This window comes from Hippopotamus amphibius, chromosome 10 (assembly GCF_030028045.1).
Source record: "Hippopotamus amphibius kiboko isolate mHipAmp2 chromosome 10, mHipAmp2.hap2, whole genome shotgun sequence".
NCBI lineage: Eukaryota > Metazoa > Chordata > Mammalia > Artiodactyla > Hippopotamidae > Hippopotamus > Hippopotamus amphibius.
The window spans coordinates 57,793,005-57,812,469 of NC_080195.1; the positions used below are offsets into that span (position 1 = coordinate 57,793,005).

Below are 19,465 nucleotides of genomic sequence, written 5' to 3' on the forward strand. Positions count from 1 at the left end.
CAAAACTGAAAACCACCAGACCACAAAAAGAAACTTCCAAGTGTTTGACTGAAAAATTCGAATTCCTTTCCTGGAGTATACAAATTGAATCACAAATATAATTAGAAAAATTCCATAAAAGATCCTTGGCGAATGAGAGCATTGCTTCAGATCCAAAACAAAGCTCTGCCAATGAAAGTTGATTAGTGGTATTTTCTCTAGATTAGTATTGGAAGCTTTATAGATACAGACCTCTGGGAAGTCCCGGAGGACTTCAGACATCTCATTTCCTCTCTCACCACATCCCACGTAGATGATCACATCACTGTTGGAATACTTGGATAGAGACTGTGATATCACTGTCTTTCCACAGCCAAAAGCTCCAGGGATTGCAGTAGTTCCTCCTTGTACACATCTACACAAAGAAAACAAGTAAGGATTACCTTGCTCGCGAATACCTACCAATAAAAAAAGTAGGTAAGTGACACAGAAATACAAGTTAAAGAACAAAAGCACTTTATAATACTGTCATCTGTATTTATATATATGCTCACAGAGATAGATATATAGATAGAAAGAGATACAATCATTGCTTCCCTAGTTTGCACCTGTAGTAGTATATTTTGTTAAGGTGTTAAGTCAATCCCCTTTTACCCATTCAATAACTATTTATGAAGTATTTCCAAGGTTTCTACAAACTATGCTTGGAGATGCTGGAGAGACACCAGTGAAGAAGACAAGCCATGTTTCTGTACTCACACAGCTCACATTCCAGCAGAGTAAACTGGAGAGTCAGCTGGTGATCACAATACCATTTAGCAACCACTTTCAAACTCTTCCTAACAAGTGGCAGTGGAGAGTGAAATACCCTTAAGGGCAGAGGAAAGTGAATGTCACGGGTGGGTGGGTGTGCGTGTGAGAGTGTGTATGTCAGGCAGGAGTGTCTGGGCAGGAGAAAGGAGATATAATGCTAAGGGAAATTCCTTTCTGATGGTGTGTTTTATCATAAAATTCACACAGATACTGAGTCCTTAATAATAATAGACTTTTCTCATAGGAAACTATTATGCATTAAAATGTTTTCTCCTTCAAACCTTTCAGCGATTGATAAACTAAGAAGGCATGTCCATTCATCCTATGGCTTTGTATACGTCTTTCAAATCACCTTTAAGCCACGGTGGGGAGGCAAGGCTGGGTGTGCCCCACTTTAGAAGTTCAACAATCCAGTGTGAAAAGTGCTATCATAGAGACCATCCACGATTTGTGGGAATGCAGAGGAAGGGGTACAAAGTCTCACTCTGGATTGGAGTGGGGTTAGGAAATTCTTTCCAAAAGAAGCTAAGACCTGAAAGGAAAGAGAAATTAGCCAGATAGAGGGAAATAACATTCCACACAGAGGGAACAGTATGCCCAAAGGTCCAGGGGCAAGAGGGAGCACTGCTTGAAGAATTAGAAATCCTTCGTTAAGCCTGCAAGATGGTGTATAAGGAAGCAGCTGGGCAGGCAGGTGGCTGAGACAATACTGGAAGGTAAGCAATAGCCAGATCAGGGGTAGCTTTGTAAGGAGTTAAGGAGTGTGTGTCTGTTTTGAAAGGAATAAAGGGCACGGAAGGGTTTCAAGCAAAACAGTGCGTTGTCACATACGTGGCTTAGTTGGATCACTATGTAATATGGACAACCACTTGCAAAGAAGGCAAAACTAAAGATGGGAAGTCTGATTAAACGTGATTACAGGAATTAGAGTAAGATCCTTAATTATAGTCACGGAGTAGGGATGAAAGAGGCAGATAAAAAATATTTAGGGAACAGAATAAGAGCATTAGTTCACTAATTAGATGTGGGAGGGTAAAAATGATCCTTGAGAGAAGTCAGATTTTAGATTAGGCATTCACTGGATGTATGATAATGACACTTGTTGAGGGAGGCAGCAAAGTTTCAAGGAAAGGAATGGTGATTAAGATGACGATCTCAGTTTTAAACACACTGACTTTGAGGCACCTGTAAGATATTCAAAAGGAGAGGTATGATCACAAGTGGATATATGAGTCCGGAACTCAGCAGAGATGTGGGATGAAGGTACAGGTTTAGAAATCACCATACAGAGATGAACACTCAAGTCTCAAGAGTGAATGAAGTCATCCACAGAGGGTAAGACATATAATGAGGAAAGAAAAGGGAAAAACTCTTAGAAATATCAAAATTAAGGGAGAAGGAAAGTGCAGCAGAGAATAAGCAATAGCTTCTTGTAGACAGACGCTAACATGAAGAGCAAAGAAAGAGGGAGTTTCAAGGAGGATAGAGTAGAGAGCACTACCCAACATCCACAGTTGCAGGGATTAAGGAAATACTAAAACTTATTTATTGAATTCTCAGTATGGGAGTGGCTTGATGATGTTAGTTTCGATTGAGGGGTGGTGCCACAGGCAGAGTAGTGCAGTGCATTAGAGGGGGAAAAGTGCAGGCAACTAACTTATTTTTTTCCAGAAGTCTGGCTGTGAAGATAGGGAGGAAAGCAGTGGAAGGTAGAAAGGGGAAAAGGGTCGAGGGCAGATTTCTTTTCATTAGATGGGAGATAAAGGGAAGCTCACTTAATGGGAGGTCTTTGAGGAGACATGAGGTGGGATAAACTCCAGAACAAGGAGAGGAATAAGGGATGGATGGGAATGTATGTTAACTGAAGGAGTTTCAAATCTGATGGCCTCATTTCTCTGTGAAGGATCTAGTATGATCATTTATTGAGAATGAAGGAGAAAGGAGATCGGGGCTGAAGATCTGAGGCCAGTGGAGAGGTTTGAAATAGTCATGAGGAGAGCAGGAGAATGACACTTAGGGAAATGCAGAAGGATTGTGCAACAGTGGTGAGATAACAACTTGCACTTGTTATTTTTTCCTCAGCAGCCTGTGTGTAGATTTGGGACGAGGAGATAGCTGGACTGATTCACAGTTGCTATTTTGTGACAGAATTCAAAAGAACATGAAAATTTAATATACTGACAAATATTAGTAAAAGTGATAGACAAATTTAAACTGGATAGTGAAGGATATGGAAACATGAGGTCCTGACTAAATAAGAAGATTCAAAGTACTGAAGATCTTATGAGACAGTAATACAACAACACACAGAGTAGGTTTAAAGGTAAGAGGTTGAAGGGTAAGTGAGACATACATGGGTTGGTGATCAGAAATTGGAGTTACTACATCATCACTTCAGTCTTTTCTGTGAATTAAATGATGAAGTTATTTGTTAAAATAAAGCAGGGTATGGTGATGCCTAAGATTTAAAGAGAAGGGGGTTTTTAAGCAGTTGGTAAAGGAAATGGCAAACAACAGACTACTACAAAGTAAGAAAGATTGCTGGGTAGCAGAGAAAGCCCAGTTAATTTTAGAAATCATCAATTTACAGTGACACCAATCTACGAATTCTAGGATAACTTAAGAAAAATAGTTATGTTGTTTTGGCACAGATTTACCTCTGGAAAGTTCATTTTTTCAGAAAGTTTTAGACATAATGCTTTCCTTTTGCAACTGTGAAAAAATAAATTTTCTTCAATGATTTGACTCTCTAAATAAGCATTGGCAAAATATAAATATATTTCTCTACGTAAAACATAGGATTAGCACACAAAACCTTATCTATAAAAGAAGTGAAACAACAAGCACATATGACGCTGAGGGAAAACCACGGACACAGCTCAAACTTACGGAAAAAGGGCATCAAGGACTCTCTGGCCAGTCAACAGAGGATGATTTGCCGGCAACTTCTCAGTGACAGGCCGAACCTGACGTACGGGCCATACTTGGACCATGCTGAACTTCTCCTTTATACCTTCAAATTCAAGCTCCAGCACAACATCCTATACAAATTCAGCAGGATTTTAAGTACACTATAAACATTTCTTCCTCCAAAATCAAAGTAATGCCAGACTTCTCTTGGGGGGTTAGGGAGGTGCTATGTGGAAGGGGGGAGGGAGAGTTAACACTTTTTACTGCAAATCTTTACATACTGTTCTAATTTTTTTTTAAACTAGATGTATTTATTACTATTTTAATGATTAAAAAAGGTTTGGAAGTTTTGGAGAAAAAGGTGTCTAAGTAATAGAGGAATAAATAGTTAAATAAATTACATGAATATGCATAGGAAGAATTCTTGAAGGATACAGAAGATACTCCTGGGACTGAGGGAGGGAAGAAATGAAAGTTTTCATAATTTATTTTCCATTCTTCATTTTGTTTCCTTTATTATAAAGCTCTTATATTGCTTTAATGAAAAATACTAACCTAATAAGAACCCTAAAATATTTAATACAGTTGAATATTTTAAATTATTTACAACAGCAAAAAGATAATGAGTAATAGTCTAACATCTGTGAACACTGAGATGGTTTTAACTATTCACAAATAATCTCAAAGTCCGTAGACCTACAGAAATCTGCACTCTTGTTGACGCATGAATCTGAACTGTCTACTTCAGGGCTGTTCTTTCATATACAAGTGAGTCTCTTAGCCAGTGAGTAAGGTTAGCTGACTGCCCAGAATCCCAATCTTAATTCTTTTGTTCTCTATATGTTGTAGAGTACAGACTTATTCTTTTGAAATGATTAGAAAATTGTTATCTTTTATCATATTTTATTGGGGAAAAATTATATGCTTCAATGATCTTCTCAATGAAGTTATCCTCATACCCACAAAGATTATCACGCATCTACTGTATTTGATATGATGTGACTATCAATAACAATAAAGGACTAAGTTTTAAATGGCTCACCCAGAGTAAAAACTTACATAAAAAAAAATAATTATGTGAGTAACTTAAAACCTACACATTAAATATGAATTCTGTGACCATTCAGAGTACTAAAACTGGGCAACTACCACACATACGTGGGGCCACTCTCGTGAGATAAAGTTAATATGATACTTACAGAGGTATCGAAATTTCCAGGTGGAGCTATGTAAGTGACAGTTCCTCTGTTTCGTGGAGGCAACATGATTTTGTGTTTGATGAGCGAGTTCTCGTTGACAATTCCGTAAATATCTCCACCAGTGATGTGACTACCAACCTAGAGAACAAATGCACTTGTTGTTTAATGTTCAATAAATGTCAAGCAGACTCACCCTTGCTATTATTTAAATCATATGCCTCACTTATCAATAAAACACATTTGTTCTATAATCCTTCTAGTGGAGCTAAAAAAAATGTAAACTATGCTTCTGCAGTCTATTTTTATTTTGACTAAGAATACAAAATATTTCACTAAACACTCTTTTCACATTCTTTCACCAACTTTAGAAACTTTGGTTACAAACACATACCCGTAGGTTTTTGCAAGGTGTGAAATCCCATTTGACATCTCTGCTAAGAGCAGATACATTTACTCCTCTGGGGATGTAAATACTTTGAGTCTGACTGCTGATATCCGACAAAGGTCTTTGAATACCATCAAAAATGGCTCCCATAATGCCAGGACCAAGCTCTACCGAGAGGGGTTTACCAGTGCGAAGTACAGGATCTCCAACAGACACACCAGCTGGAAACGGTAGTTGAGGAAAACTCACTATGAAAGATTGGAGATACTATAAAAAGGAAATACCACAGTTTAACAGGAAATTATACATAAGGAGCTAAACCTGAGATTCTCAGACTTTTAGTCCACAACATCCTTAGTGTTTCAGTAACTTTTTCATAGTGACCTACAACAAAAGATACATTTAATAATTCCATTTATTAGATAATTATATCCAAAAATCTTAATAAATTAATAAATGTCCTAATAACTAAGTGGCACTCTGAAAGAAAAATATACATAAATTGAAAGAAAAAAAGAACATTTTAATTTCATTTTAAAATAATCTCAATTCTTACAAGTGGGATTTATGTGCCTGTTGGGTATTCTACAATTTCCAAACCTGGAGGTCAGACTGAATACCCATCCCTCATCATTTTCATATGATACTTGGTTTTTAGCTTAGCAATCGCCAAAAACTCAGCTTCACAAAGATATGACATCATCGACAAGAATACAGGGCAGGCAAATAATGAAACCGTTTATTATCTCAAGCTACTATTTCTCGTGGTGTCTGACAAGATGTCTAACATTCCCGTGTTTACCACAAAACCTTAAAATATGCTGGGGCACCACATGAGACTGCTGTAGCTGCCCAGAGTGCCTTGGTGCACAGTTTGGGAACCACAGGCTAAAAACAGAAGCAAAGGCCTCTCCATAATATATTGTTTCAACTATACTGGTGAGGAATATCACTCCCTAAAAAGGATATTAGAACCTGGACAAAAACTTAAACTCCTAAGACTGAGAAACAACCAAAAAAAAATCTTTAGACTTAATAATCATTAAGGGATTGGTTAACAAATGATGATATATTCATATGCTGGAATTCTATATGGCTGTAAAAAAGAATAGGCACTTTTATGAATTTTTCAAGAAAGATCTCCAAAATATATTTTCATTTCCAATAGTTGATTATGAAATATTTCAAACCTATAGCAAAGCTAAAAGAATTTTACAGTGATCTTTCATAAACATTGCACTAGATTTATCACGTATCAATCCATCTTCCACAATACTTATATCTTTAAGTGAAAAAAACAAGGTGCAGAACAGTACATATAATATGGTATCTTTTGGGGTAAAAAAGGAAAGAAAAATAAAAATACATATTTATATTGGTTCATATAGCAAACTAGAAGGACATACAATAAATGGAACTAAAAAAATTGGCTGCATGAACGCACGTCTGTTTCGAAAACTGGCCAAATACAGGATGACAAAGGTGGAGTGGGTTCTCACTATACACGTTCATTTGTTTATTTTAATTCTTCAAACCATGTAAAAAACTAAATAAAAGATAAATCAACAACAGAAAAAAATCCTTCTGATTAGTGATGATTTCATAGCTATGAAGACTTTTAATTTTATTAAAAAGTTCAGATGATTTTGTTTAGAATTAGCACTCCAATACTGACACAGAGAGAACAGGTACCATAAGCATATATTTCAGTATGGTAAAAAAGCCGTATCAAATAAAACAATGAAGTAGCCAAAGAAGTAATGCTGATCTTGAGAATAAGAGCAATGAAATATTAAGAGCAATGACAGTTCAGGAGATAATACTAATTTCTTAAAGTAAGAGCACTAATTCCTAGAACCTTTCTTCAATAAATTCCTACACACCAGGTTTCTTCAAAACATCAACATTCCACATTTCTGATACCATTGGTGCTGCTTTTACCTTTGCCATAAATCTTTAAATTCTGACTTGTGGAAAAGGGCCAGAAATAGAACCAAAAAGGATACAGGTTTCTTCATACACCTGGATAGTAGCCATGTCACCCTCCAATCGGATAATCTCTCCAACCAGCTCGCTGTGGCCCACTCTCACCAGTTCATACATGGCAGCACCTGCCATGTCACAGGCTGTAACCACTGGAAACAACGAATGAGTATTTTGATGACTTAAAACTCTGAATAGTTCCAATAAATCTGATAGTACACACCTCTCATATATTCACAGGAAAAACAAAACACCTACTATGGAACAATATGGTTTCGCAAAAAGATACTTTTTAAAAAATTATACTTGATTTGAAATACTGTGTTAGTTTCAGGTATACAGCAAATGATTCAGTTATACACATATATTTTTTTCTGATTATTTTCCATTATAGACTATTACAATATATTGTAATATACAGTAAATCCTTGTTGCTTATCTATTTTATGTGTAGTAGTTTGTATCTGTTAATGCCACACTCCTAATTTGTCCCTTCCTCCCTCCCTCTTCCTCATTGGTAATCATAAATTTGTTTTCTATGTCTGTGAGTCTGTTTCTGTTTCATATATAAATTTATTTGTATTATTTTTTAGATTCCACATGTAAGTGATACCATACAATATTTGTCTTTGTCTGACTTCACTAAGTATAATATTCTCTAGGTTCACCTGCAAATGGCAATATCTCATTCGTTTTATGGCTGAGTAATATTCCATTGCCTATATATACCACACCTTCTTAAGCCAATCATCTGTTGATGGGCACTTAGGTTGCTTCTATGTTTTGGCTACTGCAAACAGTGATGCTATGAACACTGGGGAACACGTATCTTTTCGAATTAGAGTTTTTCTCTTTACTGGATATACAGCCAGGAGTGGGATTGCTGAACCATATGGTAGCTCTATTTTTAGTTTTTTAAGAAACCTCCATACTGTTTTCCATAGTAGCTATACCAATTTACATTCCCGCCAACAGTGTAGGAGGGTTCCATTTTCTCCACACCCTCTTCAGCATTTATTATTTGCAGACTTTTTGATGACAGCCATTCTGAATGGTGTGAGAAGATACCTCACTGTGGTTCTGATTTGCATTTCTCTAATAATTAGCGGTGTTGAACATCTTTTCATGTGATTGTTGGCCATCTGTGTGTCTTCTTTGGTAAAATGTCTATTAGGTCCTCTGCCCATTTTTTGATTGGGTTGTTTGTTTTTTTGATATTGAGTTGCATGAGCTGTTTGTATATTTTGGATATTAACCCTTTGTCAGTCACATCATCTGCAAATATTTTCTTCCATTCCATACACTGTCCTTTCATTTTGTTGATCAAAAAGACAGATTTTTACCATATGACACAGTTGGCGTAAACAGAATAAAATTTGTTAGGGTGAAGATTACTTATTTACATAACATACACAAAAACTATTTTCATTTTGAAGTTCTATACAACAAACTCATACCTAGTAATATTGAGGCAAGCTTTGACCAATCTAGGTTGCTATTATATATGGAATGATGGGTTTTAGAACAATAGTAATAAAAAAAAACCTTTAAAACTAAAATGAGAACAAGAGCTGTAGCTAGTTGCATGGTAGAATGCCACACAATTATCAGTTTGCTGTGTTGTCACCATGCCTTTGAGAAATGATATCATCTTTAGTTTCTAACACTTTATACCAGTGGTTCTTAAAACTCCTCTGGGACAAAGACTCTTTTGATAAACTAATGACAGCTCTGTCTAGAAAAACTCCCATTTGCATCAAAAATTTTTTTTCACATCCCACAGGATGTTTATAACCAGTCACCACCACTGGGTGAAATCCTCATTAAGAATCCCTATTTCTTATAAATACTGAACTAGAACTTACACTTATTATTTTGGATTATGTTGTCTAGTAAGCAAAAATTACTTTTCTGGCAGGAGGGGAAGGTTGCACATTTTCAGATATGTGTAGGAATAAGTCCATTTTAAAAAAATTGCATTATTATTTTATTAAGGAATCCACTTCTATGTCATGACGCCCAGGCCAAGTTAACAGTGATGAGTTCTGGAGGTAACAACAACCCACTCTGGACTTTCTGGTTATAAGCACTGTCTTCTCTCTCTAACCTCAACCTCTACACCTCTACTTCTCTCTTTCTCTCTCTCTACCAGACTCATGAGGCCTCAACCCCTGCCCTCCTATTCCTGGAAGATGCCAAGGCCAGCTATGTAAGAGGCCTTTTCAGGAGAAGACCACTTCTGTCTTCCCAGAAGACAAAGCCTCTACTTTGCTTTATGAGGCAGATAGCAACCCCAAACCACACACAGGTTGGGACCTGCGCAGGCCTCAATGGAATAAGTCTGTGTTAATATTTAGCCTTCTAATACAATTAATTCGAACTATGAAATAGGTAACGTTCAAGTCGAAACTATTAAGGTATTAATATTTATTTAACTTACATTTGAACAATGGAAATTTATTAATTTTATAAATAGTTACCTCTGTACCTATATATAATAATTAAGATACATCAAAATACTAGAGATCACTGAAGTTTTAAACCATATTTCATAAACAAAAGTATGCCATTTTTCTACTATCTCATTAAGTAGTTTAAAAATTATAAATAGGTTACAAGAGCAGATTACTACAAGTTTTAGAGAAATATTTTTACCTAACCTCTTCTGATAGTGTTCTTTTGCCTTTTCCCTAAAAGTTCTTGTGTATAGCCTGTCTTTCCTGAAGACCTTATGATCATCAAGGGGAAAAATTGTTTCTCTGAATGGCAAAAGGGACTTAAAACAGTGAAACATATTATTTGCTAATAAGTTCAAGCTCAAACATCAAGTTCTAACTGGTAGAAGCTTCTTCCGCACAGTGACGGACAGTCTTCATTTGCATTAACACCAAAAAGGGTCATCACCTCTACTGTGATTAGAACAAGAAAAAGACTACAACATGAGGTTTGTAAAAAGACATAAGGAAAAATGAATTTCTATGGCAGCAGAGATTACAAATCAATGAGCAGTTTTACCTATGGAAACCGTGAATTACATTTTGCAGTGGAAGTGTGGAATAACAAAATGAATACTATTCATTATTGTTTAAAATGCAGTACTCCAAGTGTGGGCAGAACAAACATAAACTGCTTTCCATTCTCATTATCATATCATAAGACTGTTTTCCTACAGGTAGCTGTGATACATGATATCTGAAGAACCATTCAGAAGGATTTATGCATGCAAAGAGCCAAGGTTGATATTTCTGAGAAATGCTCTGAAAGCAATTATTAAAATTCAAATCACATTAACAGACATCTAGGTATCACATACTAAAACCTATCAACTTTACAGTTTCATAACCTCAGGTTTAACAAAAAAATTAAAACATATAACACCAACTATACATTTACATAATAAACAGGATATCACAAATTAGTACCTCAATAATCACCAAATTTAGATAATAAATGTTACAATAGCCCGTATGATGGAGGTATTACATCATATAGCACGAGTCTTACAGCAGCTATGAAATCTTTTAAAGAGAATTTCTGTAAGTGCACAGAAACTTGTGTTATTTCTGTCTGAAAATAACATTAATTGATGTCAGGAATTTTTACTATTGAGATTAGTATGTGTTACTTACCAGGTCCTGAGACCCCATGCACATAACCAAATGTGCTTTCTTTATCTTCATCACGTATTTTGGGTAGCTTGGAGAAATCCATCATGTTAATTTACCTATGGTTAAAAAAAATTAAGTTATAATTACAAACTTTAAAGCAAAAGAACCAATACAGGTAATGAACTTTGGTGTATTCTTGAGTCATTACCACTTCTTCAAAGTAAAATGTAAAATTCTTAAGATTTGGTTAAAAGTACCTCATTCCTGGATAGTCTACAGTTATTAAAACTCAGAATTATATAACCCTATTCAAGACATTTCATAGAAAATACCCCACAGAATGTAACAAAGAATGTAAAGTCTTTCCAATGGCTTATCTAGCCCTGCAACATCTTGCCCTCCTATTATCCCCCTGATCTTCTCTCAGACCGCTCTTCCCCTCAGTCAGGCTGCACAAACACTGAACTCTCTTGCCATTACTCACAACGCAGACACATTCTGTCTCAGGGTCTTTGTACATGTTGTTCCCCCTGTCTGGAGTACTCTTCTCCCACATGTCAGCTCCTATACCTCCTTCAGGTCTTTACTCAAATGTTCCCTTCTCTGATAGGCTTCTCTGCCTAACTGCCCATCTATTTAAAACTGCAACATACCTCCCTCCTTCCCTGCTTTATTTTTTATCATCTAACAAATTATATCTTACATTAAAAAACGTTTAAATGTAAAATCTATCTTTAAAATATTTCTGGGATTATTTTTTCCTTTTTTCAGCAGAACACAGAACAGTTTAAGAAATTTAATTCAACTTCTTTACTTTATAGATGTGCAATCTGAAAAACCCAAACAATGAACTCTTCAAGTCCAAATAGAAAACTGGTTACAGACCCCAAAGTAGAAAGTTTCTTTGTAACTGCTGGTCTAACTTATTATTTACAATTTAATAAAGGAGATAAAATATATGTACATATAAAAAGTTAAATAATGTCTCCAACCAACCATAAACTAAAGCTCACAGATCAATATGTAATAAAGTACCAAATAATATACACTTATTTACTAAAAGTTCAAAGATTAGAAAGTTTGGGGAAAACATCTTGAAGATCAGGTAGAATTAGTATAGGAAAAGAAGGATAGCAAAAGGTATTCCAGGTGGGGAAATAAAAAGAACAAAAGAAGGGAAATAAAAATTTCAGTTAACAGACCAGCCTGACTGGAATAAAAGGTTTATGTTACAGCAACAGTGAGACATAAGGATTAGAGAGACTAATTAGAGAGGCTAATTTGTGGGTCTTGAAATGAATGCCTAGTGGATTTTATCCTACAAACAATAGGAAATAACTAAAGACTAAGGGAGAACTGTTACGAGAAGAATGATATTTTTAATCAATCTAACATTAAGTAGGGGAGGGGACGCAGCCATGATGAGAAGTTGAAAAGCTCTGGAAATAGTTATGGGTTGAGTCAATGTATTACCAGACTTGTCACCAGACCCTTGCTCAAAATCCACCAACCCCTCCCTTAAACAGGAACTAACATGTATCTTTAATCACAGGGTCTGGACACAAAGAAAGGAAGCTATAGGAAGAGAAAAACAAAAACCGGACAGAATCAGCTGAAACCAAGATGGCGATGAATCTGAACTCCAGTAGACCCCAAGTCTCTTTATATACTGATTTTACTACATTAGTGTACTTAAATGACACCCCTACCAGCGGCCAGGAAAGTAAGTCACTGACCAAAAAAGGTCAGAAAAGGGGTGGCATCCCATTTCCAGGAAAACCCTGCCTGTTTCCCAGAAAACTAATGCATATGCATCCCCATCATTCGTCTCACTCCTCCCCCCACTGCCCTCATTCCTTAAAAGCAAATCCGTCTTGCCATTAAGGCGAGAACCTGATTTGTGAAATAAGTTCCCACTTCTCTATTCTCTGGCCATTGAATAAAGCTTGTGTTGCTTCACTCTCTGCTTTGGTTTCATTTTTTTTCGCTGCCAGAACCCGAATGGAAAAAAACCTTTCCTGTGGAGGCAGAGGGCCTCAGTGGGCTAGGGCCCGAGCAGGAGTCCATACAACTTAATTTGGTAACAAATGGACTCAATTTATTAAATGTTCACTGAGTTCCTATCAAGGAAAAGGTACTATATTAAACACAGGAAATAAAGATTGTGAATAAAAGGAGATTTCACTGGCTTTAAACAATGGTACCATAAAGCAAAATTACCTAAGTGTTCAAAATGACAACACACTGGGAGCAGAGGAGAAACTGATTCAGATGTTGTAAAAGTGTAAACCACTGAGGATGAGTTAGGGGAACAGGTAACTGCAAAGTAAGTTTTAAGGCTGCGTTGAGTCCAGATGGAAAGAATACAGGAAGAGAGGAAAACCAAACCCTGAGCCTTGGGGATGAATTCAGGCAGAGTGGAGCAGTGTTCTTCAGTCTTTCTGGAGTCACTGAAGGATCACTGCAGAACCCTACACTCCTTGGAACACAATTTGTAATCCATTAACCAAAGTATCAAAGAATCTGGGAGGGGAGTGTAACAATAAATTCATTAGCAGTGGAATTCTGGTTTGATACACTTTAGTGCCTTCAGAAGGGGGATGGTGGACCCGGCTGGCGGGGAAGAATTAAAGTGATTAAAGAAACAAGCAAGAGTAAAAACAATTAAAAATCAAAATCATATGGCGATATGGGAGAACTTCCAAGTGAAAAGAATGTGATCAAAGGGGCAAAAAAAGTACCAATACCTTAAAGATGGTATCGGTGATAAGATAGACTATCATCACTTCCGTCATTTATTGATAAAGTTAACGTATAAGTCATTGGAAATCATGGGAAAATAATAACAAATCTGATCCTACAGTCACAAATGTCAACATAAAGGAGGCAAGGATTTTGGTGTTAGTAGGAAAATTAACTTGGAGGAAGAACAGTTGAAAAGAAAAGGGGAAACTGGTTTATTAGGATTTTCCAGCCTCCTAAAGATGAAGGGAACTGTTGAGTAAGAATGGGACTGCAAAAGATTGGAATATAAAAAGATGGAAGTTTTTCTAGAAACTACTTAGATAATGGGAAAAAATAAAATTTAAAGATAAGCATTTATTTGGGAAATGCATTGGGCAAAGTCTTAAAAGGAGCAGTAAACAAGCAAAGGAGGTCACATTTTCATTTCCAGAAAATCAAAGATTTTCAAAGTCAAAAGGGAACTTTATAATAATACAGTCTAATATTTCCTATGACACACAGTCATCTGCCTATTAAAATGGAAACAGTATGAAACATTGAGTCAGCAGACTTAGGAAACATTCTGATTCTACCAGTGACATGCTGCAGGAGATCTTGGACAAATCAAAATCCCTTAATCCCTTCACTTGAAAAACACAAGTACCACCTATCCTGGGTTATGATTAAATTATAGTTTGTCAAAATATTGCTTGTGAGATGTAAAATGCTCACAAAAAAATTCACCAGTAATACCTACCATTTAAACAGGGCTTCAATTTTGAAAAAGTCATTCTATTTTTAGAAATCTCCTCTTAGAGAGTTTTTTTTTTTTGTATCCAACCTAAATCTACTTGCCTGTAACTTCTACCCTCTGGCCCTGTTTCTTCCAACTACTGCAGCCACACAGAGTATCTTCCCTCTCAAGGAAATCCTCTTTAGTGTCTTCAACTGTCCCTCAAAGGATAGCCTTTTTCAGATCTTTCTCCCCTGAGGCTACCCTGTTCTGGAAGTGCTTCATGACGTCAATGTTTCTTTTAAAACAGAGCAAACAAAACTAAAAACTGTATTCTACATGTCATATGAGTGAGTACCGAAGAGTACCACTTCATCTGTTCTGGCTGCTTCTTTTTATTGAGAAACAGAGACCAAGGCTTTTGAGTCAGACAAATTGGGTCTGAAATTATAAATTGTGCCCTTGAGCAAATCAAATTCGTTCAACCTCCTGGGATTCATTTCATCTGTAAAATCTACTGGGATTGTTGTGAAGCACCTCACAGGAAGCCTAACAGAAAAGTAATACTGACTATTAACTTTATTCTATTAGTACAAGCTAATATTGCCTAATTTCTAAAAAGAACCTAACATGTTCTTATCTTCTTGTTATTTGAACCAAATCTAATCAAGTGGCTACTTTTTTACCATAACTTTATTTTCTAAAACTAAACAGATTTTATTTTAAGCATCAATGATATGCCAGGTGCTTTATCATAGATTGAAAATACAATGGAGTAAGACATAAGCTCTCCCCCAAGGAGCTTCTCACCTGGTGGGATAGAAAGATAAACATAATTACAACAGGGTAACAAATGTGCGCTCATAGGATCAGCGCAGAGTGATTTAGAAGAGCACACAAAGCAGAGGCATCTAACCTCGACCTGGGCAGGACTAGAGTGATTTAGAGGAGGCTAAGCTGGAACTTGAAAGATGAATAAAGGAAGCATTAGGTAGACAGTAGAACTTTCTTATAGATGCTTCAAATCTCCCAGGGTTCATGAAGGTGTCCTAGAACATTCATGTGGCAATAATGGTATACGTTCTGATTTTTAAAAACAGATGTTTACATACTTTCCCTTTAAACAACGAGAGCCTCCAAATGTATGAGCAACAACTACTGGAAATCAAATGAGTTTGTTCATGATTCAGCTGCCTTGTGGATTTATCACTCGGCTGGATTATCCTAGCCACCACAGGAAACTGATAATTCTACACTTTTAAATTTTATTTTTTAGGCATGTATTGTTTAATTTATGCCAAAGGCAACAGGCATTAGGAACAGTGATATCAAACTAATAGGAGAATCAAGAACCGAAGTGATAATTCTATAAATTCACTTAGATATGCTTTTCACCAGCCACAAATTTGCATTCATCTGATTAATATTCTTATAGCAAGTCAAGATGGTTCTACTTTTTAAAAAGTCAGTGTTTACAACAGCCAGGACATGGAAGCAACCTAAATGCCCACCAGCAGATGAATGGGTAAAGAAGATGTGGTATACAAACATAATGGAATATTTCTGTTATAAAAAAGAATGAAATCCTGCCATTTTCGACAACAAAGATGGACCTAGAGGGTATTATGCTTAGTGAAATAAGTCAAACAGAAAAAGACAAATACTGTATGAGTTCACTTACATGTGTAATCTAAAAAACAAAACAGGACTTCCCTGGTGGCCCAGTGGTTAAGACTCTGCACTTCCACTGCAAGGGGGCATGGGTTCCATCCCTATTCAGGGAAATAAGATCCCACATGCCTGGGCCAAAACAAAACAAAACAAAACAAATGAAGAAATGTAACAAAACACAGAGTCATGGATACAGAGAACAAACAGGTGGTTGCCAGAGGGGACAGGAGTGGGGGAAGGAAAGGAATTTGAGACTAAGAGGTACAAACTTCCAGTTGAAAAATAAATGAGTCAGGGATGAAATGTACAGTGTGGGGAATATAGTCAGTAAGTTTAAAACTGTAAGGACAAAAGTCAACGTTAAGAGGAGAAAAACATGATGATGGTTACAAGTAATTTAGCTTTTTGTATACTACTGTGTGATATGCAGAGAAGTGGTTACGAATACATCCAAAAATCAGCTCTTAACACATCTTTCATGATAAAATAAGAAAATTATGAAAATACCAGTTTTTAAACTATAAAATGGAGGAATTCCAAGCATTTCTGTCCATTTTTGATATTTTAACATGTTAAATTTTAATCTTGGCTTCAGCAACTCAGACCTTTACATTGCCCTTGTGCCCTGCCTAGAATGTCTTTTCCTTACTCTCATGAAACAGCCCCCCTCTTCCCACTCTTCATCTTCAATTCTCTTACCCTGCTTTTCTTCACAGAACTTTTAACTACCTGAAAGAATATTTCTTCTTTTTAATTTATCTGTTTACTGTAAGTTTAGTAGAAGTATCCCTATTACTCCCTAGAACACTTCGCTTCATGAGAATAAAGAAAAAGGTGCCTGGGCAAAGAAAATAGCACTCAGTGAATAGTTACTGAAGAACTGCATACCCTTTAATGCCATCTACATTTTACAAATGGGGAAACTAAAGAATGGAGACGTAAGTAACTTTGCCCAAGATCACAAACCCAGCAAACAGTAAAGGTGGGATTATGAACCGAGGCACTCTGACTCCAAAGCCTATGCTCTGTAAGCACTGCACTCTGCCTTCTAAATTAACTAGACTGATTTCTATTGTATACATCTAAACAAGCCTATGCAGCACAGAGGACAACAGTCTCTACCTCAAGACATATGTTTTATCTTATTAGACACAGAGCTGCAACATCCAGATTCCACTTCAAGGAAGGACAGGAGAGTGTGGTTAGTGGTGGGCCAACAGCTGTCAGCCCTACAGGGTTGGCCTCAGACACAGAGAGCTGCCTTGCCCACATTCACACCCTTCACAGAGCAACCTGCACTGGGTGACTAAGCAGAGTGAAGGTATAAACAAAGACCCAGGCCTGTCAGCCCAATGCGGGATACTGTCACAGCAATAAATGCTCACTCCAGATCATCCTACCTGGCTGGCTGAGGCTTTGCCAGGCTTGCATTGCATTTGCACTTCTTCCCCTGCCCAACTCTGTTTCTCCCCCCTTCCTTTCACATGTGTTGATCCCTAATAAACATCTTATACACCAGACTCCTTCTAGACACCTGATTCCAGAGAAACCAAAATACTTAAGAAATTAACATACTGAATAATCACTCCCTGGATAACTGAAACTTAGACTCACACTGGAAGCACTGTAATTTTTGGCCTGTTTTCTGTCTTAATAATCTTGTAATTCGTTTCTTTGTGAAATGGAAAAAACAATACAAAAGTGGGTTTAGAAAGCAGGGCCCAATTGGCAACTCTCAGGCTAGGTCAAGCAACTAGTATAGAGCTCAGGTTCCCTTACAAACAAAGCCTTAGTTTCTAAAAGGAACTTGCTCCTTCTCCTTCAACATAAACCTCAGATACAGCCCATTGCCAGTAATTACAGGAAAAGAAGTCTAAAGTACTATTTTCTGATATTGGAAAATATGTTTTCCTGGTCCAGAAGTTTCAGGCTCTAACCTCTTAACAGTTATACACTTTGAGAAACTTTCAAGGATCAGTCCAAGGTAATAGGCTTTCTTGAACATTAAAATTTGCAATTCTTAAGCACTAAGGATAGATAGATAGATAGATAGATAGATAGATATACATACAGACATATATATATCAATATAGATCATATACTTCTATAGCTTTTTCACCAAAAGCATCCCAACTGCAGAAAAATAAGTAAGCACTTAAGTAAATAAACATCCTCCCACCACTTCCCCAGAATCTTGACACGCAATAGGGTGTTCTAGCAGTCTACTGTAAGCAGGCAAATTTCTTTGTATGCTCTTGTATACCCTCCTAATCCAAACAAGTTTTGCCCTCTACATCATCATACACAATGTGTGTTTTACAAGAAAATTATGGAAGTGCTTCCTCCCCACAAATAAAATAAAAATGATAACCTAGGTAGACATATTGACTTAACCACTGAATAGGGTAAAGCATATAGCAGTCTGATAGACATGGTCATACAACACTCTAATCTGTATCCATTAGCCACCCTTCATTGTTCTCTATGAAAAGAGTGAAAATAAAAACACCCCACTAAAATCTTCTGCTTCACTACTGAATGCTTATGTCTCTATGTGAAAAAGCATAGGCTTTTTTTTTTTTTTTTTTGGCCATGCAGCTTGTGGGATATCTTAGTTCCCTGACCAGGGACTGATCCCACACCCTCAGCAGTGAAAGTGCGGAGTTCTAACCACTGGACCACCAAGGAATTCCCAGCATAGGCTTTAAAAAATGTTAAGACAACAACCTCCCAAAACAGTTAAACTTGCTATAAGCAAATTATACTGCAAGTTAGATTATATTGAAAGTTAATATTAGGTCAAATCTCCATAAGGTCCAAACTGTCATGATATGATTTAATGCTACATGAAGTTTTATATGCTACATAATAACTCCTTTCTAATATGACATGAAGCTATTATTGTTGCTTTCAATTGTTTAAAAAATAAAAGCATGATATTTACTTTAAAAACAGTTGCTTTCATGAAAACAATGTGGTATATGTACCTGCACTCACAGAGAAATCAACTCAATGATTATATTTTAAAAATTGCCTTTAGCTGTTGGACTTCTCTTTTAAGGATAAAAAGTAAATGCAATTAAAACCAAGATTCTAATAGTCACAAACTGTAACCTTCCCACCCCCCACATTTATGAAAGATCAAAAAAACCCCAAAACAAACCCTGCTGTAGAAGAGGAAAAATCCAGATGGCACAGGCAACCATCTGATCTAATGAGTCATCCGGCTCTCCCCCACACATTGCAGAACACTGCAGTGGTAAATCACACCCAAGGCCCACTTTTGTTCCTTCTGTTTTACAAGATCCCTTACAAATTGTTACTGGTTAATGCAGTATATCTAGTCATTTCATTATTCCAGAAATGTTTTTACTACCAGTCTTGGATAATACAGCTGCTGGAGGCAAGGTTAAGGTGTTATAGAAAAGCTAAATACCAAGGTTCTAAGACAATATTTATT

The 19,465-nt window shown here is 36.5% G+C and overlaps 1 protein-coding gene across 3 annotated transcripts in view; it reads right to left on the reverse strand.

Annotated features, from left to right (window-relative positions):
* The window catches only part of ATP6V1A (ATPase H+ transporting V1 subunit A), a 53,051-nt gene that overhangs the window by 14,323 nt on the left and 19,263 nt on the right, over nucleotides 1–19,465 (reverse strand). For all 3 annotated transcript variants that reach the window (XM_057696240.1, XM_057696241.1, XM_057696242.1), the window contains exons 2-7: nucleotides 10,899–10,993; nucleotides 7,293–7,421; nucleotides 5,293–5,507; nucleotides 4,902–5,039; nucleotides 3,682–3,833; nucleotides 232–394 (exon numbers count right to left, since the gene is read on the reverse strand). In XM_057696240.1, the coding sequence (XP_057552223.1) occupies nucleotides 232–394; nucleotides 3,682–3,833; nucleotides 4,902–5,039; nucleotides 5,293–5,507; nucleotides 7,293–7,421; nucleotides 10,899–10,983 (882 nt within the window). In that variant the 5' untranslated portion in view covers nucleotides 10,984–10,993. The remainder of the gene's footprint in view (nucleotides 1–231; nucleotides 395–3,681; nucleotides 3,834–4,901; nucleotides 5,040–5,292; nucleotides 5,508–7,292; nucleotides 7,422–10,898; nucleotides 10,994–19,465) is intronic.